General features: G+C 37.3%; 2 protein-coding genes across 4 annotated transcripts in view; one reads left to right on the forward strand and one right to left on the reverse strand.

Moving 5' to 3' along the window:
- The window catches only part of SLC39A10 (solute carrier family 39 member 10), a 45,181-nt gene extending 23,626 nt beyond the window's left edge, over positions 1–21,555 (forward strand). For 2 of the 3 annotated variants that reach the window (XM_076342256.1, XM_076342254.1), the window contains exons 4-10: positions 2,644–2,813; positions 3,866–4,084; positions 5,480–5,600; positions 7,543–7,911; positions 9,752–9,832; positions 11,669–11,859; positions 17,020–21,555. In XM_076342256.1, coding sequence (XP_076198371.1) covers positions 2,644–2,813; positions 3,866–4,084; positions 5,480–5,600; positions 7,543–7,911; positions 9,752–9,832; positions 11,669–11,859; positions 17,020–17,178 — 1,310 coding nt within the window. In that variant the 3' untranslated portion in view covers positions 17,179–21,555. The remainder of the gene's footprint in view (positions 1–2,643; positions 2,814–3,865; positions 4,085–5,479; positions 5,601–7,542; positions 7,912–9,751; positions 9,833–11,668; positions 11,860–17,019) is intronic. The other variant, XM_076342255.1, reaches the window with a different exon arrangement.
- Positions 20,446–26,276, reverse strand: part of DNAH7 (dynein axonemal heavy chain 7) — a 135,354-nt gene continuing 129,523 nt past the window's right edge. Inside the window, exons 60-64 of the mRNA XM_076342253.1 lie at positions 25,814–26,044; positions 24,633–24,785; positions 22,538–22,715; positions 21,050–21,153; positions 20,446–20,652 (exon numbers count right to left, since the gene is read on the reverse strand). Coding sequence (XP_076198368.1) covers positions 20,446–20,652; positions 21,050–21,153; positions 22,538–22,715; positions 24,633–24,785; positions 25,814–26,044 — 873 coding nt within the window. The remainder of the gene's footprint in view (positions 20,653–21,049; positions 21,154–22,537; positions 22,716–24,632; positions 24,786–25,813; positions 26,045–26,276) is intronic.

A 26,276-nucleotide genomic window follows, 5' to 3' on the forward strand; every position in this document is an offset into this window, starting at 1 on the left:
TTATAAGCCAGTGCATAACAACTTCACCTCACTGACCAAGCTTTATACAGTATTCCTAGGAGTGTTATACACTGAGATCTTTTATAACTTAAGAGCTCTTGCAGTGTTCATAATATTGCGTATTAGTTCCACTTCCATAATATTTTAGTGTTTTGAACACTACAGTTGAATGAAATCCTTCAACAAAATTTTGTGTCAGAATTTTGTCATAAGTCTTCCTTAGTAGTCCTTTTTATATGAGGAGTGTTTGTACATATATGTAACTGTGGGGTCATGCACAGCTTTTGTATATATTTTTTATCTTTGACTTGACAGCAACATTTTGCTGATAATTTTGGTTCCGTAGCATTTTTTAAGGGTTTAAACAGAAACAGAAGCTGATGACCAAGATCTGAGAGATGCACAGATTCCATATTCTAATTCTCATGTGCCTCACTGTAATCATGGTCCCATGTTTAGATACTGTATCATTCATAAGAGTACGTAAGCCCTTCAGAGATACGTTTGCCAAATCTATGCTATGATACGTGAAACTTAAACCAGTTTGCGTAATCTCCTTTCCATTTTTCCCCATGTAAGGCTGTTGGTCATTTAACCTGGCACTTAACGTCATAATGTCTGTGTCCAGATTGGAGATCCAATGTCCTGCCAAACGGCTGTGTAATTCTTATTTGGGCTACTTGTGCATGCACGCGTGATTCGTATTGAATTACAAGTCCATGTATGCTGTTTCTTTCAGCAGAGCCTGTTAATCCTGAGTACATGATTGAAGTGCTCTGGGGATGAATCAAGGCTATGTAGTGGCAGTATTTTGGTCAGCAGGGTCTTGCTTCCACTCTAGACCTATTTTTGTATTTCCATTTTCCAATTTCTGTTTTTTAGTTCCTCATCTGATGGCAGTCTGCCTTTTCACCGACTCTCTGTTTTCCTCTCGGTATCAATGTGCATTTCGGTGTACGCTGCATACTTTCTAAAGCTTTTTCCAATCAGTTTCTCCTGGTGGGTGTGCTCTGGAACCCTTTGCATTTGAATTGGATTGCTTCCTTTTCTGCACTGTTGTGGAATGACAGCTACAGACATCGTAAGAATGACTATCCCAAAATAAAATGTAAAACAGCAGATGATGTAAGTTTTGGTGTTGAACCAGACCAGGCCTGCATTAGCCGCAGTTCTAGTGGCAAAGTCTTGTCAAATCTGACCTGTAGCATTTTTGGTACAGATAGAATTCTTGGGACATTTGACTGCTAAATGATAAAATCCATTGAGCAGCTACAACATATTCATTCCTCCTCTCTTTTCTTCTCCCCCCATCCCCCCCGTTTCCCAGGATGGTTTCCCCCACTTGATAAAAAAATGAGTGGACCTTCACAGATGTAAGGAAAGTCAGATCATGCACCAAAGTATGGAGATGCTAATGATTTTAAATCAGGAGTTGTTAACTTTCATTAAAGTTGGCAAACTGTGTAGACATTTTTGATTAAGAATGAAGCTAGGAAAAAACCTGGAAAAACCTGAAGCATTTAGGCTAAAACTTAAAATAAATAAAAGTTCAGATTGAGGAAATCATGTTCATAAAAGATCTCAGCCCAAACAGTTAATGTTTGTAAAATAGGAGCACCGACTATTCCTGTCTTTGGGACCGTGAACCTTTTGAACTGTATTGTTGGAATTAAACAGTTTTTACTTACTGTTCTTTGAAGTTTCTGTGATGCGAAGAAACAAGAGAAGTGATAGAGAAGCAGAGAGAGAGGAAAAAAAACCCAACAGTTTTTAATTCTTAGCCTGACTGATGACTTAACAAAGTAGAAGAAAAAAAATATTTTATTAGGGCGAGATGCTGACTGCAAGAGCCATGCTTCTTTCCTTATAGGATCTGTTTCTTGTGTAATTCCTCTTTTCCCATGTCATGTAGAAATTTGCACGTTTTCCCTAATTAACAGGATTATGTTGAGTGTACCATATCCCATTATCACCTTTTCTTCTAATGACAGCAACAGAGGTTCTCAGAAAAAAATATATGCTGCTTTTTGTTGGTAACAAGTTGCTTTCAGCTCTTCAAGTTCTTATTACAGCATTTGATTTTAAAGTTCCTCTGTCAAAGGTTGAGTCTTACTTACTTCTCATAAATAAAAATGCATGTTTCAAAGCACCAGGTGAAGAGCATGGTGCCTAACTGAACATGTTCCTCCTAACAGAGGAGGAGAGAGATTGATTCCAGTTAAATTTTGCATCAGAATCATGTTAAAAACAAATGTTAAATATGAATTAGTGCTCGTAGAGCCCTAGTAAGTTAAGTAGCGGAGATGTTTTTGTTCCAACAGGAAATCTTTTGCTTTTTGTGTTTCATTAAGGGCTATGGAGCTAAGCCTGGAACTTACAATCAGGAAGAACGCTGGGCTTTTTTTAGCTGATTCTTCTGATGTCTTTCACTATATTGTACTGTACTGTCAATAAGCCTGTGTATTTTTTGCTGTGGAATTCAGTACTGCCTTCATATTTTTCAGCACCTTTTGAATGAACAATCACACAATTTAGGTTAAAGGAAAGTCACCTTCTTAAGAGATAGTTGAAAGTCATTAATCAGTCTTAAAAGTTTTACAAGTATTGTTCTGATAACCTTTCTGTATTCGTTTCTTCCCACAGCCTGGTTTTGTGGTATCATCTCTATCACCGTCATTAGCCTGCTTTCCTTGCTAGGTGTGATCTTGATTCCCATCATTAACCAATGGTGCTTCAAATTTCTTCTAACTTTCTTGGTAGCTCTGGCTGTAGGAACAATGAGTGGAGATGCACTACTCCATCTGTTGCCACATGTAAGCATTGTTTCCTTACCTTTTATTCTTAATTGTAACTGTATATAGAATTTTCAAAGAATTGCTTGACAAGTATCAACAAATAAATGTTCACTGATGCAGAGGTAGATTGACTTGACTATGAGGGACATCCTGAAACAATGTTTGAGACTTTCTGTTAACAAAAAGAAAGGAAATGTGTGTTTCTTGAAAGGGGGGGAGGGGGGAGAAAAAAAGTAGTTGTGTATTCATAGTTTAACTTCTGTCACAGTATTTTAAAATACCTAATGAGACCAACAAGAGTATTTTAAATTTAGCAGTATTACTGTCTCTTGTCTGCCGATACTTGTGTATCAGTACCACCTAAAAGTATTTTGGGGGATTAACCTTCCTGGTTACTAGTTTTTGGGGAGAAAGTAACCTCTGACTTACTGAATCAAGAAATTGTCCGAGTTCCTGGGAAGGTAAGCAGTTTTTAATTTGTGACGGTATACTGTAATTCTTAGAAGGGGAAATGTTTTCTAAAATTTTGTTACCGTAATTCTTTTAGCAAAAAGAGTAATGTTTACATGTTTTCTTTGTGTAAATTTTAACACAAATTTTTGGTCATGTATTTTTTTTGCAAGTTTATATTTCAGATCAGAATTAAGTCTGTAATTGACTGTCATAGTTAAAAAAAAATCATGAGGTTTGGTCGCTAATGGGAGTGTAGGAATGGTAATTCCTTGTGACATTTCTGAGTGTTAGTCTCATTATCTTTAGCATTGTGACAGAAAAAAGGTGAAGCTAGATTATATCCCCCTCTCCCCTAAAAATTTCCCAGAGAGATATTTTTTTATTGATTAGGGCAATGAATAGTCTAATGAAAAATTTCAATGGTAAAATGTGTTTGTATTAAAAAAAAAAAAAAAACCAAACCAAAAAAAACAACCAAACAACGCACAACCCAACTTTTAAAGTCTTTTTATGCTGCTTTTCTGGCAAGGTTACATGTTTTGTCATCTGAGCTCGGAGCTGTTTCAGTCTCCTGATTGCACCAGTTCATGCTGTGTTACTGTTTTCTCTCCTAATAGTCACATGGAGGCCACAACCACAGTCACCACCATGGCCAGGGTCATGTTCATGAACACAAGCGGTCTCATCGACATGCCCACGGACATGGAGTACGGACTGAAGGCTTTCTAGAAGAAAATGATCCAGTGCTGAAAGGTCTTGTGGCACTTGGAGGCATTTATGTTTTGTTCATCATTGAACATTGTATAAGAATGTACAAGCATTACAATAAACAAAAGGTACGCACTAAAATTGCATGCTATTTTAAAATGTTACCTGAACTTATCTTCCGAGTGTTGAGGAATTGTCTGTGTGATGATGCATTATTCTGTGAACATGAACAAGTGCTGCTAATCTGCATTCTGTTTGATTTTATGTGAGGAAACCCTTTTCTAAAAGAGGTTGCTTTTCTTAACAAGGTAGTTTGGGAAGACAAAGTAGAAATTTGATGGGGGAGGTTGCAGCTTTTTGGCCAGGTATATTTGGAGGTAGATCTAGGTAGAAGAGATTACAGCTCTTTCTCTAAAGCGCCATGATCTTTTTGCAAAAATATGAAAGGCAGTATGTGAGAAAGAATTGGAAATAGAGCCAGACAATTGTCAATTTACAAGAAATTTAACTGTATACTATTAGCTAACGATGCTAGTGTAACAGAGGTATTCAGTTTTCCACATGAGAAAATGCCAAAATTTGCAGACCTCCTGCTTTCTAGAAATTGCCAATCAAATTTTAACTTGTTTCCCTGAAAATGATTGGATTTTTAGGGCTGGGAGCATGCTGTATTCATGATGGTGGTATGAAAAGAGAGCGAGTACCTCGGGGGGAGTATGACAGTGGGTAGAAATTCAAGCCACCAAAGAGCCATATTCTTTCAACAGTCATTATAAATACACTTTTTACTTCTGTCTCCATCATTCAACTTCGAGGAGAAAATGATTTTGGTGAAACTATTAATTGCTTCTCCCAAAATGAGTGGGAAAAATAAGAAGTTCTCCGTTTCATGTCAGACTTGCTGCCTCAGCTGGACAGGCAGCACAAGATTTTCCGTGTTGGAGGAGGCATTTCTTAGATCTCCTGATAAAGAGAGAGAAGCTGTCACATTGAGCATCTCTTCTTTGAGATTAATTAAATAATTTAAATCCCCTAGGCTGCTTTGGCCAATCTATGATCTCTGTTGTATGGGCTGCAGACGGGAAAGTAGCAAGCTTTTCTCTGAAGGAACATACAAGGAAGTTATAGGAGTATAAAACTTCAAAGTTGAACAAAACAGAGGAGCTGTTCTTGCTGCATGCTTGCTTTCTTGAGCCAATATAACTCTTCTACATACATGCGTTTCTGGGCTGTTAGAGCAATCCTTGTCATAATGTGCTCTGTTACTGAAGTGAAGTATTGTCTGTGTGTGTGTGTTTGTGAGTGAGTGATATTCTGTGGTAGGTAGCTAAGAATTTCCACTGGGATAGATATCGTTGCTGAGCCTTACAAAGATTAATATTCTGTAGTCACATACTTCCGTTAGGCATATTAAGAGAGAGTAACTTAGTCTATTTTGAAGAGATTTTTTGACAACATTTCAGTTTCTTTTATTTCCATCAATGTCCTTTTACAAACCAGATGTTACCTGTTTCCTGTTGCAGAGTAAGCAGAAATGGTGCAAGAAAAAACAGACTGAAGAATCACCAATTGGAAGGAAACTTTCTGATCACAAATTAAATAATAGACCAGATGCTGACTGGCTTCAGCTCAAACCCCTTGCAGGTAGTTTCAGAATTTTCTGATTACGAGATTCAAAGTATTGGCATGTAACCTATGGCATGTAGCATGTAACCTCTTGTACAGTTTTGCTGCTATTATGCAAATCATGGTTAATAAGACTTAATAGGCTTTCCCTATTAAATCTTTTTTTATTTTCTTTTCCTTAGATCTGAGAGCACTCTGAACACTTCCTAATGTGCCATACAAATGGTTCTCAGACTTCTGAAGCAGTCAGGTTTTGGGTGGCTGTGGTTCTTTGGGGTTTTTTTTATTTGTTTGGTTTGGGGGTGTTTTTTTTGGTTAAGTTGTGCCTGACTAGCTCAGCCCTGGCAAGAATTAGATCAAAAATGAACACACACAACCTGAAAGGGGATATCTGTTACACTTTGAAGATTCCAGCCTCTGACCCATTATAGTTTGGCTGAAAAGGCTAAACAAAATTAATTTCTTTTCATGAATACCACCAAGTATCCTGAATGTTCCTCAGGTATCCAAAACAACTTTCACGTACTGTTCCTTCATGACAGTCTGAATGCTCATGCACTATGTACCCAGAAGGAATGCCATAGCACCCTTCTTGAAGGGGTGAGGGAAGGGCTTTGCTTTATAAACTTCCCTTTTTGTTGGCTGCATGGCTGCTGAATTCATTTGTTGATGAAGAATCCATAGCCTATATTTAGACAAAGGCAATTCTGTTAATTTGAATGGTTTGTAGAAGGGAGAGTTAGGACTGTAGCCTTCTCCACTCAAACAACTTAAAATGGGATGTGGGACACTGACATGTAACATAGAAAGACTTTCAGTTGTGAGGATGGTGGTACATATATTTGAAATGTCTTCATTTCCTTTTAATGGGCGATCAGAGGAATTTTGCTTGTGATAACATGGAGTACGCACTGGTTTTGTAACACTGTTCCTCTGAAAGCGCACTCTTCTGATCAGTAACTCATTCATGCTACAGGCACTGGAAGCTTATGCTGAATTTGAATTTTGAACTGGAGTGCCACTATCACTGACCTGAATGGCCATTCCATTTCTTTTTAAACAGCCTCCAAATGATGTTTAAGAGCCTGTTTATCTAGAACTCATTGTCTGCTGCTTAGGTACTCTGTGCCTGTTTTTTTAATTCTGCTTACTGTTTGCTTATTTTTGACTCTGAAATATTTTTGTTGAATTATTGTGAGTTAGTAACTTCATTGTCCAGAACTGCTTTTTTTCCACAACTGGTTTTGTTTCCTGGAGCATAGATTGCCAGTTTCATTTATTTATTAATACTTAGAAATATTAGTAGACTTACAATTCATGCACGTATGCCTTCTGCATTGTTTTCACTTTGTATTTCTTTGTAGAAATGGCTTTGATTGCTAGCAGGCTAATGAGCTACGTTGAAGGAGCTCACTGTATGACACAAGTGTCTGACACAAAAATGCATGCAATACAGAAACTATTTAAAGATCTGTTGTATCAGTGGCAGATCCTGGTATGCTTCAGTGAAGGCTAAGTTGTGACCTGTGTGGGCATGCATAGAGGGTGGCCAGTTAAGGTTTCCTGAACCATTCAGGTTCCATCTACAGCATATAAGACATTATTATCATTCTGGCAACTTTCCTTTTCCAATGTTGAACCATAAACTTCGTCAGTAGCAAAATTACAGATACAAGCCTAGGATGGGCTAAAACTGACTTTGTGTGCTATGGATACAGTGCTGTTGCCTTGTAGTGGAGACTTCTATATGCTGTACATGCAAATTCGCAAAAAAACGGGGCAGTGAGAAATACGGTTTTTTGGCTGAATGTTGACAACAAAGTTACTAGATTGGGATGCATTAAAATACTTTTTTTGCTTTTGCAAAGCAGTTAAATTCTTAGCTCAGTGATGCAGTAGTTGCTGGTAGTATTTTAAATAAAAACTAATGCAGTGTCTCTCCCAACTGGCTTCAATGTAGGAGCAGACGACTCAGTTTTATCCGAAGACCGACTCAATGAAACTGAACTAACTGATTTAGATGGCCAGCTGGAGTCCCCTCCCAAAAACTTCTTGTCCGTAGAAGAGGACAATAACATGCACCATCCTCACAATGATGTCTCACATGCAGCTCAAGAGCATGATCTTCATGATTCGGAGTATGACGGCCATGGCGAAGATAAAATGATAGCTAGAAAACACAGTCACCACTGGCATCACAAACATTCCCATCATTCCCATGGCCACTGTCATTCTGGAAAAGACCTGAAAGATACTGGGATAGCTAATATTGCTTGGATGGTAATTATGGGAGATGGCATTCACAACTTTAGTGATGGCTTAGCAATCGGTAAGCAAAAGCACTGAGTATTTCTCAACAGTTTCTTCTTACCTTTGGTAACTTTGGTAATATTTTACTTATCAGTGATCACAGGTAAGGCTTCCAGTTAGCTCCTGTGGTTACTGGCATTGTTTGATCTCCTTCAGAGCAGAAATTAAAAGGCCATCAATTGTAATAGTCTTCCCTTTGTTAATATTCTGTGACTATTTCCACCAAGATTACTGTATCGATATTAGCGACAGTAGCAATCTCTGCCAAATAAGGATAGGTGCGGACAAATCTCTGTATGAAAAGTGGAGCACATGTAATGCACATTTGTTGTTTGGGTCTTAGTATTTGCCTTCGAATAATAAATAAGTTCCTTTCAGTCTTATTTATAATGATATTTATGTATAATAATAATACTATTTCTACTATTAATACATAGAATTATACAGTACTTGTAAATAATAAATGTACTATGAGTCAGGTTACTGAAATAATAATTTTAAAAAAGTACTACTAAGGATAACTTAATTTGTTTGAGCAAAGTATTGTTTTGGCTTATGGTCAGTATAGATTTATTTCTAGCCAAATGTAGAAGAAATTGAAGTACCAAACAGATTTTATTAGATTTAATAAATCAACTTTGATTCACATAAACCTCTAAATGTGATTTGAACTGTAAAACACATTAATTTGAATATATGTCATACAAGTCAAAATGATGGTGAGAGTACTGAAGTTGCGTACTTTTAATTTTTTACTAAGGTAGCTACTAAGAGTACACAGGGTTCTGATCTACTAGCAGAAGGAACGTACCCATTTTGAAGGATGGGGGAGGAGCTACTTATTAGGGTCTGGAGTTAACAATGGAATCTACTACAGTTTCTCCACTTTCTCCAAACAATTTCTAAAGAAACTAAACTCCATAAAAATTAACTTTTTGCTTCATTTTCACGTTAAACAGGTAAGGCATTTAGACAGTGGCTTCTAAGGCCAAAAAGGACCACTGCGCCATCTGTTGAGAGCTTCACTGTACTGAAACTCCATTTCTAAATATTCCTGTGTCAAGCCCAAACAGCTGATTCCTTGGTAAAATGTCGATTTTAGAAAAGCATGTTCATCTCTTTAATATACCAAGTTATGAGGCATCCAGAGGAAAGTTAAATTTCCTCTGTCTTCAGATTGTGTCTTCTCCTTCTACTTTATTTTGCCTGTTTTGACTGCTCACCACAGGCTCTTCTTTTACCTTTCTCTGCTACAGTACAGAAATCTAATAGCAGTTTTCTCATCTCAGAATTATTTAAGGTATGAACTTAAAGTTGATTGAATCAAATTAGCTTACACAAAAGTTGCTGAAAGAGGTTCATGCCAATGTTTTTCTCATTATTATTTTCCAGATCTGGCTTATTAATGTTGCTGATATGCACTCTACAAATAAGCATAAAGGAAATAATAGAGAGGTTATGGGTTAAATACTAGTTTGGATTTCCAACCTGGAAAGGAGAGAGCTAGACTGTTGCTCATGTGCATTCTTAACTGTCCTGATGTACTTAAAAGTTCCTAAAAATGTAAAAGTGGTGCTATTTTTTAGCTTGTTGCCTTTATGTGTCTGTTTTGCTCAGTTGTGTTCTCCTCTCCTAGGATTTGTCTTTCAGATAAACAGAGTAATAAAGTATGCAGTGGTAACGCACATCCAGGATACTTCCAGTATTTTCAGTTTATATACAGACAGGGGACAGACACAATTTAAAAATACGAGAGCGTGCATTCTAACAGAAGGGTGTCATCTCTGGAAAGTCTGTTGATAAAATTTTCTGACTTGAAAACAGTAAAATATCATTTGAACCTTTTTTTTTTCCCCTAGGAGCAGCTTTTAGTGCTGGACTGACAGGAGGAATTAGTACATCTATAGCAGTATTTTGTCATGAGCTACCCCATGAATTAGGTAACTAATTATATGAACTCAATGTGTTCAGTCTCTTCATCTGTACAAAATACCTATCTGAAAGCTGTTGTGATACTCATCCTGATAAGCATAATGCAATGGAGATGCTGCAAGGGTGACCAGAACTTCAGAGAGTAATGGAGCAATATTGTTTCAGAGTACATAATGAGAATATTAATACAGGATTATTTTGGCGGGTATCTAGTTACAGCAGTTCTGTAAGCTTTTTTTAACATGTTTTAAAAATGTTCTTAGGAGCATACGGTTTACGTTTTGGTGTTATACCTCTGCATTTTATAGAGTGTTTCACACTACCTGTGTGATGTTGTTGCACACAAAGTTAAGTAAAGTTACGTAAGTAAACATAAGTTTACGTAAGTAGAATTCTTTGTGGAGATCTTCAGAAGATGCTTTGTACCGATTGTTGCTGAGTCCAGTAGGTGTGGATGACTATTTAGGGTAAAGCCTGTAGGCATTGTTGCCAGTGCCATTGATTCTTTTCCCCAGTTGAAGCATTTCTTCTTGGGGTTAGCTAACCATGATGAAACCTGTTGTTTTCCTGTGAGCCGTAAGGCACATTGCATGAAATTTTAGTGCACCCTAAGACTTAGAGAAGAGCAGCTAGAGAGAGGAGGAGTCATCTTTTTTGCCAGTAATGTGAAATTGTGCTAGATTAAACTGTGTATGTACTCACAGCTTGCTTACTTGATGAGCTGCTAGCTCTGAATGATCAAAAGTAAGGTAAAACAAGTACTTCAAAAACCCTTAGAGGTGATGAGTGAAAGCATTTTATATAGGCAGATACTAAGTATAAGGTAAGTAATGGGCACAGATGGGAAATAATAGAGCAGATGTTCATGGTTTGACAATGGTGCTATACGATCGTTAGTTAAGTGAAGCTGCTGCAGTAAATAAAGGATTGCAATATATATTGGTGTGCTTATAACTTGCTAGGTTAATGTGATTAAATTAATCTTGTTTAAGAAGTGAGTAGTTCACTGTACATATTTTTTGTTTTGATTCTAGGTTTTGATTCTAGATCGAGCGATTAATTTCTAGCATATCTGACATGAGTATATTAATTACCCTCATGACTGCATATCATCTTTCACTCCTCATGTTCACAAGAGTTCAGTTTGAAGGGAATAAAACTATATCAGAGCTGATCACAAGACGAAAATTTAGATCTTTATAGAACATGTACCTCTATCGGCAATTTTAGCAGAGCTGTCCTGAATTCAAACTAAAACAGGTTAACCTGGCATGTCTTAAACTAGCAAACTGATTTAGCATGGATGTGAAGTCATTCTTTCTGAATGTAACTCTTCCTTTTCCTAGTGCTATATTTCTCAAATTCATTGTCACCTTCTGTGGGGACTAATGCCTCATTATCCTCCTCTTGAATTTGCAGAATGAGGTGTATATAGCTAGGAGGAATTTTCACAGGTACTGATCAAAACTAAGCCTCTGTTTTTATGTGCCGTGAAGAACTTCAGTGAAGCAAAGGCAAGTCTGTATGCACAGACTCCTCTGTGGGAGGACCAGATCTAGACTCCTCCATTTACCTTTAACCATTAATCACTATTACCTTTGTGATAATCAGCGTGATGAATAGGCACCTTTAAATCATATTTTAATCAAGGGATTGCTGCACATAAATACAGTTCTTATAAGAGTTGTCATATCCTGTTGCCCAGTCTTCCTTTGAGCCTCTGTAGCAGCATTTTTACTTTGGGAATGCCTTGGATCGGTGAGATAGTAAATGTAGGCTAATTTATCTACGTACTCTCCTGAGAAGCATTGATACTAAACCCCTCTGTTCTGTCTCCATTTTAGGTGACTTTGCTGTGCTTCTTAAAGCAGGTATGACAGTAAAGCAAGCTATTGTGTACAACCTCCTGTCTGCCATGATGGCTTACATAGGGATGCTGATAGGCACAGCGGTGGGACAGTATGCTAATAACATCACCTTGTGGATCTTTGCAATCACTGCAGGCATGTTCCTCTATGTGGCATTGGTTGACATGGTAAGATTGTTATGATTCTGTGTCATTTTTGCATTCCATGCATAAAACCTAGGACTTGAAATGGCACCTACGACAGAACTTTTTTGTTACAACACATAAAATATCTGTAGATATTATTATATTATATCACTATTATATATAATAGTATAATAATATTGTAATATTATATTATTGATATTATATAATATTAATATTATAATACTGTCTGTAGACAGTAGATGGCTGTTTCTGTTCTATGATTTTTTTTAAAATGTTGCAGATACTTTGAGAGTTGTAGTGAAGTTTTACAGTTGCTTGCCTGTTTGGGTTTCTGCTACCAAAGTCTGCCAGCGACTCCTGTTAAAATACAAAAACTACAGGGGGGCTGGGAAAGACACTCACACTTCCCACTAATGAAAATAGGATGATTCTCTGTTTTGTGGATGGGGCATTAGATGCTGGAGTTCGATCCAGTATTTAGAATTGTTCTTCACTAAAATTTAATCTTCATATATTTGATTCTGGAAAGCTTAGTCTGAACCCTTAGCATGAACAGCTGGTAATACATACCTCTTGTCGTGATTAGCTTTTTAAAAAATCATCTGGTGGAAGAATGCTGCTGCTTCAAGGACTTAGCTATAGGTACATTATATTTAGTGTGGGTACACCATAGATCCAGATCCTTCAGGCAGTAATGCACTTGTGCACATGGTATCAGTCCATATTCAATCCTGGTTTCTCTCCTAAGCAGCTTCGGAGCTGCATTTAAATATGCCAATTTTCCCACTTCTTGTCTTTCCCAAGGCCAGTGATGATGAAATCAGTTTTCACGTCTGGGGTATTTTGTAATGCTCTTTCTGCTTTAATATACGGAGAAAAAGATGCGTCACTTCCCTGGATTTTAAGGACAGATCTCGTATTGTATTAAATTATTAACCAATTAAACTAGAAACTCCAACCTAGTTAAAGCTTTAATTCACAAGGGTTCAGACAGCTTTTAGTGGAGTGGCTCCCTGGATTTCCATTGCTTCATTCACAAACTACTCTTTCCTAGCACAGGCATCTAAAGCAGAGGCAAGTTTCTTCACAGCTCTTATTTTTCTCCTCAAATAGACTAAGTAGCCATCTACCTATTCTCAGTAGATTGCTACTTGGATCGCCTGGTGTGGCTACATACTGCTTATAGAAAAATACTTAAATGTAACTGGAGTTCTGGCTTTGAGTGATGTTCCAGTAGAGATTTTGTTTAACCTCATGGCATCTCTGTAGAGGGTTGGGTTTACTGGAATGAGGACCAGCCTCTTTCAGTTTTCAGTTGTGGGTAAAATGGAACATTTTACTGTTCTGAAGTATTTTAAACCATGCATTTTCTTCAACTTTCCAAATTTCTTCAAAGATTTTGTTACCATATCTGGTAGCCCTGTTAGCCTACACTGCTAGTTCTGCTCTCCTGCATACATTTGTGCTGACTATCCTGTTTTCAAACCGCATTTTTTAGCAGCTTCCTCAAAAGTTAACTGGTGCAGGAATGAAACGTGGTATTTGACTCTCACTGGCTGACTTGTCAAAGCAGGCAGGCATCTGTCAGTTACTTTAAGCCACAGACACAGACTTCAGGTTTCAGCAATTCTCATTGAAACGGTATCACATCTTTGTCAGATCACTGTCTATGAGGCTGTCGGATGTCTGCTCTGGTGTGGGCTGACTATTATTTCCCTGGTGCTAACTAAAGCAGCTGACATTATAAAGATCCCTCTCCCCTTTGCTGCTGTGGCCAGTAGTTGCCAGTTCCTAGCTGTGGCTGCTGAGTCTGGTTTCTCAGCCTCCGTGGTATCATTGAAGCACTAGTGAAGACCGCTGAAAGCAAGGGTTCAGTTTCTGCTGAATTTCCTGATTATCAGCAGAAGCTGTCTTGGCCATTCTGCCCTCTAGCAAATTTACCTCTGCAGTTACTTCTGTGTTCAACACTACTGCCACATTGGTGCTTAAGAAACTTAGTGTCAGTGGGGCTTCCAGCTTGCTTCTGGGTGGCATCCTCCACATCTGAGAACTTTCTCTTAAACTCAGCTTTGGTTCTGAAGATCCCATGTTAGTCGCATTGGTAGTCATCAAATGGGGGCTTGAGCATGGGTCAAGGCAGGACACAGTGGCGGAGGCTGCTCCTGTGACCTTCAGTCCTGCTTGCCATTAGGTCTCTTATGACTAGGACTCATGGAAGCCAAGTGTTGGCCATCGCACCATGGGATATTTCACTTTGTTACGGAGGACTTTAATTTGTAAATATACTCCATTATATCTATTAGGTTAAGTAAGTTCTTTTCAGGACTTGCGAAATAGAGTGTCTGTCGTTGAGAGTGATCCTTCATGCAACTTCAGATGTTCTACAGTAGCCTATAAATACTGAAATATCACTTGCTTATAAGTCCTGTGGCTGATATTTATTTCATGTACTTCTTTTGACTGAAGACATCATGTATAAAGGAAAGCAGTATTTTCATTCTTTCATTCCTTGTCCTTTTCCTCAGTCATCGTAGTCACAACCAAAGTCAAAGCCCAATGGTCTGACTAAACAGCAGCAGGAACGGTTCTGCAAGATACGCTTGAAACGGCATCAGTTTTTTGTCTTGATGTTTCCATAATCTGCCTCCCTATTAAAGGCCTTATTTTCTTCTTATCTGACGCTTAATAAGAACAGATTTTGATCCCTCCCTAGCTTGACAGAGGTTCACATAAAGGCAGTTTTCTATCCATTCCTTACACCAGCCCATTGAGAACCAACCTTTTGGTATTTTTGCATCCAATTGTCCTGAAGTTTGTCTAATTACATGTTTTCTAATGGTAAAGATACTTTTCTCCAGTAGAACCTAAACTCAGGCCTTTCTAAATCCTTCAGGCTTTCCATGATTCTCATGACATTTCATTTGTTGATAACTATCAGAAGAATAATCGTAATCTCCTCCTTCCTGACACTGCTGTTTTGGTTTGAATGGGTACACTGAATTTTCCTATATTCCTTCCCAGTCCGACTTGAATTATATCTTACTGGAAAATAAATTTATCTGTTGTATTTTTCATTCCTTATATCTCTAGGGCTGAAACTGTAAGCTTTCAACTTCAAGAGGGTGTTGAGTTTTTTTTCTATTGACAGGACCAGATTCTTTACATGGTCCCTGAAATTGGTCACATCAATAGCAAATAAAGCAAACAGTTTAGTAATCTTCAGACATGCTGTCAAAGTAGATGATAACCGGCAGTGTTAAAGCCCATTATAGTAATGCTAAGGTGAAGCCTTTTTTTCATCCAGAGCATGTTCCACCAGATCTCAAAAACCATCTGTGGCTTCCCTGAAAAATTTCTTCATGCCTGCCAAGCTGCTATCTGAAGTTTTCTTTATACCTCCTTTAGCTACTGCACCATTGCAGAGACATCAGAGTTGAAGCAGTACTGTGTAGAGCAGCTGGGCAGTACCTATTCAAATGAGGTACTTCAAGGAGATTTGCCTCCAGGTAAATGTGAATATGCAAGAGGTTCCTACAGTACTAATATATGTGTGGACTGTATCTCAAAGATGGAAGGAGGGGTTTTAGCCAGTAACAAATTCTTGCAGTGCACAGCCTCCTTCCACCTTCCTCCTTCCCTCTTGGAGTCTTTCCAGGACCCTTTCTACAGTGGGATTCTGCAGCTGAGGGAGAGCAAAGTGGCACTGGCCTCCTCTGCCTGCATACTCAGGCTCTGAGTACAAGAAAGAGGAGCATGAGCATGCCTCTTCAGATATGGCGACAGTAAAAAAATAAATAAGTATTTTGAAGACGGTGGGGAGTGTGCCCATCGTACTGGTTACCATTAAATAACCTTTTTTTTTTTTCTCTATCTTAAAGGGGTCTTTTACTTGCTGTTCAGTTCCACAGTTTTGGTGATACATGACAGCTGTCACTATCCATAGCTAAGACTTCTACTCATGATACTCATCCTTTTCATGTCCGTGAGCAGAAACCTTGGAATTTATGGAGACAGAGCACTGTGCTCTTCCTAGTTTTGAAACAGATGCCATTTATTCTTAATGACTTAACAGTACTTTGTAATTTGGTGTAGTGCTTGTGGTTAAGCTGCCTGGTCTATTGCATAGGTGATGAACATTTTTCACACCAGTATATTTTTTATATTTAAATACTCAGTGGGTCAAATTAATTGTTATCTTTATGTATCTTTTGGAAATACAGTAATACAAGACCAGATGGGTAATATATTTGGGTTTTTTAGCAGATTTGATGCTGATAATTTGTCATTGTCTGTAATGCGATATTCAGGTACTTGAAATAACCAGAACTATTCTAGCCTATCTAATGAAAAGCAATAAATAGAGATTTGTGCTGTGTACTACCTGAAGTTTCCATTTTGTTCTGTTTTTTTCTGTACTAAGTGTGTCTTGAAGGAATTCCTTCATTTACCTCATGCTTTCTTGAATTAATTTCTTTGTAAAACATTTTAAGTTATTTCTCTTCTGTATGGGTGGCTTTGTAAGACACTTCATAAGATTTATTTTTACATCTTCCAAGTCCACTGTTATTTGTTGCTTTTGTCAGTACTATTTGACTTTCCTTCACAGGTGAGGAATATAAGGCATATCCAGAGCTTTCAGAATTTTTTATAGCTTCACATAGAATTTCTCTGAATTACTTGTAGCTATTATTCCCATATTTAAAAGGGAAATGTATGTGAATATGTGTAAGCATATAACATGATGAATGACTAAGTTAATCAGCAAAGTCATTATAAAGGGTATATTTATAGCAATGTAATTACTGTAGCAATAGTCAAAGCTTTTCATTATGTTTATCTGAGCATGATTTAATTTTAATTGAGTAAAAACTCGAAAGAGCAGAACTCGAAGAATGCTGGGCTGGTCCTTATCTTGAGGAACTTCAAGTAGATGTACGATCTAGTAAAAGCTGAAGGAAAAAAAAAGTCGAAAGGAAAGGCATTTTTAGTTTGTTTTGTAAATATGTGATGTGATCATGTTTTTATCAAATGTAGTGGTTAGGTAGAGTTTTAGTTGTCCTAGTATATTGTTTTTATAACTGAATCCTGGAGTGTTTATTCTTGACAATATCGTCTTGTAAGCTTGCCCGTGTATAAATAGAATAGAGGTGAAATAACTTTCTAAATTGTTTTTCCTTTTAGCTTCCAGAAATGCTTCATGGAGATGGAGATAATGAAGAGCATGGTTATTGTCCCGTGGGGCAGTTCATTCTTCAGAATCTAGGCCTGCTTCTTGGATTTGCCATCATGCTGGTGATTGCCCTCTATGAAGATAAAATTGTGCTTGACATCCAGTTTTGACCTAATTCTGGTAATCACTGTGGTTACAATAATGTTACTGTATGGCTTTGAGTCTGCACTGTTTCACTGTATGCACATTGCTCAGAGAAAAAGCAGTGGCTTGCACTACTTACACACATACAGTATATTCATTTCTGTGTAGATTAACTTCTGCTTTTTTTCTAATTCAAGTCAGATGAGATTACTCAATGCATCTTCTAAATTCAAGTGATCGACAATTAGGAAATACTAAATATGAGAAATAAATGCCAAGTTCAGTGTACTATGTAGGAAGCACTGCTTGCTTAAGAAAGAACAAGTACAGTGAATGATCTACGCATTCGGGAAAATACCATTTCATTAGTACATTTGAACAGAACCCAGAAAATGTTACAGCTGAAATTCATACCTCTGCAAGGAACCTGAGTAAGCTTTTAGTGCCACGTAAGTCTTAAGTAGCGCGTATATATATATATCTATATATATGTATAGATATATATAGATAGATGGATGTGCATGCATATATATATATGTGCGCGTGTGTATATATATATATTCATTCTGTGCTGATTCTTCTGCATAGTGGTGACTTGAAGTATTAAATCTTAAAACAGCACATGACTGGAAACCACTGTGCTGGTTTAAATTTTAAAAAAGAAACTCGAAACCTAAACACTGTTTAAATTCTTAGAGTATGTGTTAAGCTGCACTCCATCGTTATAAACTTCATGTGTAAGAAGGCAGGCTGTTGCAATATACGCTGCAAAGTGCTATGTTCTGTCGAGGATCAGTTTGACGATGTTTTCCTGACTAAGATTTATTTGATGTTTGTTCCTTGATATTAGTAGGAAAATGCAAAATGCAGTAGAATTAGTGTTAGCTTGGGGAAATCCCTGGTGTTGGAGTTATTGAGCTATTTCTGGTTCTTTTTTACAGATGCTAAACATGTATTGTGTGCCACTTGCAGCATAAACTACTGAAGAATTGTGGCTGTGAATTTGTGCAAACTCTTTTAACAGAGAATCTATATGGGAATTTCTCCATTTTTTTAACAATTATTTTGGAATGTTTTCTCCTCTTCATGTTAAAACAATCCAAAGTGCAAGATGCTAGTTATGAACCTGGGCACAAAGGTTAAATTATGCTCTGTGTATGTAGTACTGGTAGGTTATTTACAATACTGTAATATCAGATCAAAATCTGTTTCTACAATGCCTTGATACCAGACATTGTAGCACCAGCCATTTCTGGCAGTAGAGAATATGTAAGAAGATTTCTACTTCCAGCATAAAGGAGTTCATTTCTATGATATTTTTTTACAATTTTGGTATTTAAATTAGATTATTAAAAAGCAGATGTGATAGATGCGTGGTATGTGTAATTGGGAAGGATAGACGGAAAATTTGGGCCTTAACTTGCTGGGATCAGCTGTCCTAGATCGCATTGTGCCGATATGCTTATATTGCCAGACATGAGTTAGTTCTTCTTGTACCCATCTCCTTAAAAAAATTGTGAGTTTGCGAGGAGTGCAAGTTGATTCTGTAGTACTAGTCCTAAGCATGGTAGTAGCCTTTTTTAAAACATACAGTTTGTCTTCTTTTATGTGTATGGCAGGTAAAAGCTGTATTTTGACTATGTGCCGTAAGTTTTGTTTCGGTCTGCTTGGTGCCAGTGTAGCTGCTAAAAACACTGATCCTAACGCCTTTAATGAGAGCCAGTTGGTATCATCTTCATTCCATTTCAAATTAATGTGTTTCCTGTGGCCCTTTACTTTTTGAGGCTTCATTGGTCAATTCAGTTTTTACTGAGAGCAGCTCATGTATTTTAAAGATACCGGTTGGTTCTTGCCAGTATTTCTTCCTAATGCAGTATCAAGAAACAGTATTAAGGGTCCATTTCAAAGGGCGCAGTTTCTTCAGTGAAGAAGCCAAAAGCCCAGAGTTCGGGCATGCAGCCATTTGATGCTCTGAACTCAGGTTTTCTTTTTTCTTCTTTAAACGTGTTTACTGTTGGACCCTAATTAGCACACTGTTGTTAGCTTCAGATTACTGAATTTCTGCAGTGTAAAGACCCTGACATTTTTTCATAGTGCCCATGTTAGGTCACTGAGTACCATTTTCAAAGAGACTTAACTCGCTGGATACCTTCTGAGGATCTAAGCTTAAACAACCTATGTTTCTTATGTATTAAACTGACCTTTAATTTTCCTTTTCTGTTGTACTCGATAGAATTAAGGGGGTCATTATGTGATTGAACTGATACTTTGTCAAATCATTTTTTTAAAGTTTATTTCTTTTAATTCTTTTCAAATGAAGATTTCTATATTTCAGGTAGTATATTTACTTTTGTATTAGTTGGAATATGGTTATAGCTTAATACACTGCCTCTATAGGAAAATAGTTAACTTCCTTCCAAGACCATCTTCAGACAAGGGAAAAACATGGTCCTTGAAGGTAGGTACTGTATTTTTCATTAAATATGGGTTGTTTCCTTTTATTTTCTAGTATTTATTACAAGTTATGAAGAACAGTGTAACAGCTGTGACTTCTTCTGTATGTTTCCACCAGTATTGAATTCCAAATGATTCTAATGTACGCTTTTGAGTCATGTTACAGACAATCTGAATTCCACTACATTTCTCCTTGGCTTCAACATTCCATTCTGCTTGAATCCAGAGTCTCATTTAACTTGTATTTGTTGGAGGGCGTAAATGTTACTTGTATATTACAATGCTGTCACTGTGTGACATCCCATATGAATTTTGATGTAGATCACATTGCACTCAATTCGCTGTGATTATGCTTAGAAAATATTGTAGTTGCTAGATGCAGTGTGATTTTTTTTTTTAAATTTTTTTTTTCTTTCCCCTCCCATTAACAATTGAGTCTGTTTTAAAATGTGATTATGGTCCTATAAGATAACTTGCTGAGCTATCAGTCTTTTTGTTATAACTAAATCATTTTTTAAAATTTTATAAAGCTGGAAATGATCAAATGCTGTTTTGTTCATTGTCAACAGTGTTGTGTTCATTTTATGTATGTTCCTTATAAATAAGGAGCCTTCAGAAAATAAAATTATTCAAGGAGCAGATATTTTTGTTGGCTTTTATAAGGTTTTATTGTGCACCTTTGTATTTTAGTACTTTGTTTCAAATCTCATGAAAGGCACAAACACAACATTGTAAACAAACTCATTTTGATTTCTCTTTTTATGTGGCACTTCAGGACTGGCGCACGTCTCTTATAAGTGATCTGGAAAATGCACCTACCTCTGTAAATTGTGATAGGTTTATGAGTTAAGCTGACATAATAATGCCACACCCCGTCTGATCCAATGTTCTTGCGGTTTGTCTGAAGGGAGAGTCATTGCGATGACAAAGTTGGTGGAATGGCCTGTAGTTGACAGGATCCCTCTTCTCTCGCTGGTCTTGTACACTGGGGCCAGGTAACTTGGTCGCTGTGGAATGTCTGCTCTCTTACACGGCTTTAGCCATATCTGCAGTAAAGAATAAAATAATCCTTTTCATCTCAGTTAAAATAAGAAGTAGGGAAACAGTCTTGGCTTGGCCAAAGTATTTTGACGTTGTTGGGGTTTTGTTTGCTTTTTCACAGGTAGCCCTGAAAACCTGTTTCTTGTTTCCTCTTTCTTATCAGATTGCTTCCTGGCCCAAAATATGCAACACCAAACTTTTCCTGTCACTGTCATTATTAGCAAAGGATTCTTAGCTCCTCTCAGGCACTTAATTTCTATTTCAACACAAGCATTTCAATTCAATTTTTTTTTTTTTTAAAGCATTACCCTGTTTCTTCAAGACTAGAACTTAAGAATATTAATTCTACAGTATTTGTTGGTATACAATACTATAAAATGTCACCAAACGAAAGATACTGACCACAGGTACTGTATCATAGAGGATTTTTGGATGAGATTCTCCTAGCTTCTTAGTTTGCCTGTTCCAGCGTGCTCCATCCAAGAACAATCCCTGAATGTAGACCCCTGAATTAGTTGGAAAAGATACCATATTAAGCAAAACCTGAAAATGTCTTCTAGCTGAGAGCAGCAGCTAGTGCAACGCACTTCGCTGTCAGTTGATTGTGTGGGACTTTTTGTCAGTGTTACGTGTTCCAAGTGATGATGAAATAACTTTCAGTATAACAATCTTATACTGTATTACAATTTATTATGATTACAATTCCATAAAGATTTATAAAGTTACAATGTCTAGTGATATCATAATGTATCCTGCCTTTTTGAGTGACAGCGGTTAAAAATTATTCCAAAGTACAGGATGCTATTTTTACAGTTGTCATTATTATAGAGTTTTCTGTATGTACTACATATTGTCAGTTTTAATGTTTCCAGACTTGGAGATTTGATCATATAAAGAGTCTTTCACTACTTAGTCTTCACGTTGTTTCATTGCTTATGTTTCAAATTGCCACTTGCTTATACCTTTCTGAAGCGGTTCATTAAAGGAGTAAAGTAGGAAAAAAAAAAATCTTTACATGTTTAAAAAACATAAATATCGTTATTTTGACATCATAATGACATGACAGAATGACAGCTGTCATTCCATCAGCTCTCCAGAAGAAAACAGTAAATTACAGCAACATCTGTTTTTCACCAAACTTGCACCTTCTTGCTCTGTAGACTGAACCTGCCCCAACAGAAAATGACTTGAAACTGACTGGATGTGGCTCTCCCAGGCAACCTGCCGAGCCCTTCTTTTACACAACTTCCAGTCAAACTGATCCTCAGAAAAGTATTAAAAAGAGCATTAAGAACAGTTCAGTTTAATCTGTCCTTTTTTCTGAGGAAGGGCAAGCTAACAAATGTATCTGCAGCTGGAACCTAAGGTAAGTAATACATTATTAACGTGGTTTGATAAAAAATAGGGCTTTTCACCCCTTAGAGCAGTCCCCTATTGGACATTGTGATCACATCCATAAGATATTTTTCTAGGGATAGTTAACGTAGCATACCCAAATTCTCTACTAAATGTTTGGTTCTCCTTGGCTTAGGAAAATACGCGTCTTCAGACATATATGCTAATGGAGTGAAATAAAGGGGGGGAAAAAAAAGGCAAGCTAGATACCACTTGAAAGTTTGATCTGTTGTGGGAAGTTTGGGGTAAGGAGTGTCCTCTGGTGGTGGTGTTTTATATCTGCATGCTAATCCAGGAGGTGAACTAATCTCAGCAGTTCTTAAGGACTTAAATAGTATTTTGCCTCTTCACTTCTTGTGCATCTCATGGGGAGCAGTGCAGTTGTGTATGTTTTCCAGCTGAATTCATTAACTTAATTGCATAACTGAGTCTTCAAATTAACGTTAACTTCTGAATACATCAGCAAAGACAGATAATTGTCATGCATTTACTTACCATCTTCAGGAGCAATTTCATATTCCTTATCTTCCAGCACTTCATAGTCAAATTCTAGGAGGTCTATTGGAATGGTGTATTTTCTGGCATAGTTCTGCTGGGCACCTGTTAAGAATGCTTGAGTGAAGAAGAATCCTGAAATCCAGAAGACTGGTGGAGTTCCATTTTCATACCACAGCTGCAGCAGCAAAAGAGAGAGGAGGAGAAAAGAAAAAAACTGCTTCTTTTTTTTTTTTTTTTTTTTTTTTTTTTTTTTGTATTTAGGAAAGCAATTATCTTCTAGAATAATAGCAGAAGTAATTTCTCCCTTTGTGAATCCAGGATTGTCTTTTTCTTTTCTGAAAGCAGTGGAACTTTGGATGGCTGCCATGTCTTTTTAAACAACTTGTTTAAAATGTCACTAGCTTCTGTTTTAAAACAAACAAACAAAAACCCTCAAACAAACAAAAAACACACACAAAAAAACCCAAAAGCTGCTGCCTGGAAATACTCAGCTTTTGTGAATGACTTAGTCTGAATAAGTCTGTTAAACATGCATCATCCTTGTAAGTTCATCAAAGGAGCGTTCAGTTCTCCTCCTCTCCCTCATTATTGAAGGCTGTTCAGCATTCACCTTTGTTTCTCTGTGCAACTGACAGGTTTTTGCAGGCTGTTTTCTCTTTGAAGGGGTTGTATTTCTCTTCCAGGGCCAAAGTCACATGTTGTAAGTGTGTAGAGCAAGCTGAATATGACAATGGATGATTTCCTCATGAGGAGGATATGTGGCCTAATTAAACTTCTTTTTTGATTAGGGGGAGGTGGGGAGGGTGCTTTTTTGTTATGGGTTTTTTGTTTGGTTGGTGGTTTTTTGGTGGTTTGTTTTTTTTTTTAATAGCTTACACTGTGGAGACCTCTGTATAAAAATCATTTTTAAAAAGGCAAAAATTCATTGGATTTGGTTGTAATATACGTGGGGTCTGTTGCAATGGTGAATATTTACTGCATGCAAGAAAACCTTTTTCTCATTGTTGCAAACATCAGTTCTGAATAATGTCTGGAAAAAATTTGCTACAATTAGCTGCTGCAGAGAATTACAATGAAGACAAGTAAGCTAGTTGTCTCTACTAGTAAGTAGTTTTCCTCCCAAGAAATAAAAAGTCATCCTCATAGCTATTGGCAGTTTTCTGTTTGTACAAGTTTAATTTCTGTCCTGGATTCTGTTCAAGAAATGACACTTTTGTTCTTCACACATACTGCTGTCAGGCTTGCTACCAACGAAAGTGGAAGTTACTGAGGTGCGTTGGCTGGGTGATGTGTGTCCAAAAACATAAAATAGAGGTTCTCTGGAAATGCAGATTTTGTGAATATCCTTCTAGACCTGAAACTGGATGCTTCTTTTGGTTTTTTAAATTTTTTTTTTATTTACTTACGATTTTTGTTCCTAGATCTTTTGTCTGTCTTGGGACCTGTTCTTACAACAGGTATGGATGGAGTAGGCAACCTGCTGTGAGATGGGTTTTCTTCAGTTGATTGAGATAACTAAGCCACAGAATAGTGCTGAGACTCTAGATAGTACTCATTTAAAGTCAGTTTTGGGAATCTGCACTCTTACAGGTGAAGGAACCTCACTGATTGTCCCTAACTCGCCCAGCTTTCTTCTCCAGCACTCTACTGAAAGCTTGGTATTTGACTTTAACATAAGATTTTGCGTTAAAATGTTTTACTAATTAAGTTTGCTCGCTGGAAAAGAAACTCAACAGTATTTTCCTAAGTTCTATTTTAATTAACTTTATTACCACGACTAGATCTGTATGCAGTTTAAGAGGCCCTTAGTAAATTCACTTCAGAAGGCCAATTCTGTCATACAGTGTTACTGATGTACTGCAGCTCTCTTTGTGAGGTGTAGGGTATGTGGCAAAATGTAGTGCTTCATTAGATGCTGTGATGAGCAAATTGCTATACGAAACAGATGCACAAATGAACTGAACTTTACCTGTCAGTTATTCAGCGCAAGCAATTCGTGTGTGTATGTTCGCTTGTGGAGATGTCACCTGACATCAACAGACAAAAATAATAAGCGGCATTGAACAAATCTGCGTAAATGGGGTGTGCTCACCTGTAAGAACTTCAGTCTATTAAGGAAGTCAGTCACATAGCTGCCCAGAGGCTTGAGGCTTGGGTAAGACTTCCTCATCCATAGTCCTGGAATTTTGCCTTTCAGAATGCTGTTTACCACTTCTTCCAGTTCAGCAGACATCACTACTAGTCCCTAAAAGAAATTTTGGAAAGGAAGATGTCAAAATACTTTGCCTAACAGGCTTGCTTTAACAACTAAAAATCAACATAGCGCTCTGTCCAACAGATGTTATGAACTTCCAGCTAAGTCAGACAGGAGTAACAGTGAAAACAACAATAATGGACATAATGGATTTCATGAAAAGTTACTGTGGTCTTCTGTCTGATCCGGTAGAGTCACTAGATTGGTCAGGGAAAAGGTCCATAGCCTCTTTTGGACAACACTGGCCAGACTGGAAAATTCTCCCTTCCTCAGAAGCATGGTCTTCCCAGAGCACTTCTGAGTTTTACTAACTGTAAATGCTCTTTTTTATTATTATTTAAATTTTCATCAAAACTCTGCGACATTGTTGCAAGTGCCTTATTCTAAAGTGGCAGACTTTTCAGCTTGTAATTTGGCTTCAGTGGGGAGAGGAGTGGTGTTTGTGGGGGGTTTGTTTGTTTGTTTGTGTTTTAAATGCCTTGTCAGCCTTAGGCTATAGTAGGATAAATAAAGATTACCCAAACTGACGTTTTCCTGCTTTTTTCTGTATTTTGCTCAGCTGTAGCTTTTGATGCCTACTGAGAACAAACATTGACTTTAGACTGTGATAGCTCAACTGGAATCCTCACTGGCAGTAATTTGCTACGTGAGGTGTTGAGGAGATCTGCTTTCATCTGTAAGAAATTGTGTGAGGTGCTTCAGTCTTTCATGCCAGTGAGGCAGAAAAACAGATATGAACCTAGTTACTGCTTGTCTTATTTGCTAGCAAATCTGTAGTTAAAAGCTCTCTGTTTTGGTTTCTCTACAGTAGGCACAATAGTACTTTTATATTCCATTGTACCCCTATCAGAGTACAGATTTAAGATACAGATCAATAAATCGGTTTGGAATCCAGATTCTTTAAAGCGTTTGACTGACTGTCCTGAATCAGGCTTCAGGGTCAGTTCTCTAAGGTACTTGCATTAATGGCTCACAGATTGAGTCTAGGTATATGCTTTTAAAGGTTATCTTCAGCTCACCTTTATTGCTTTCTGGATGTTTACACAGGAGTCCCGTATTGTCTGCAATAACTTGTTAAAGCGTCCCATCTCTTGGACAAGCACAGTATTCATGCTTTGAGTATAAGTGGTTGGATATCTTCTCATTGCTGCTTCAATGTCAAAATTTGGAGGAAGTTTGCTCAGGATGTCACCTGTGACTTCATGAACAACTTCATCAGTGGATTTTGCACCACCACCAGATGCCCGAGACTAGAGAGAGCCAAAAATTTGGATTTATTTTGAGAAAAAGAAAGAGGACTTAGGAGAGTGAGTAGTTAAAATGCAGGAAAATAGAGCTGTTAGAAAGGCATTGTTTAAAAGATCATTACAGTTCCACCCTCTTCCCCTGTGACTGAAATTAATTTGTTTCAGAATTTCCTATATTATTGTGCAATAAGTTAATAGCTTAGAACTAAAAAAATCTGGTTTCCTACAGATTTGT

Source organism: Aptenodytes patagonicus, chromosome 6 (assembly GCF_965638725.1).
Source record: "Aptenodytes patagonicus chromosome 6, bAptPat1.pri.cur, whole genome shotgun sequence".
Lineage (NCBI taxonomy): Eukaryota > Metazoa > Chordata > Aves > Sphenisciformes > Spheniscidae > Aptenodytes > Aptenodytes patagonicus.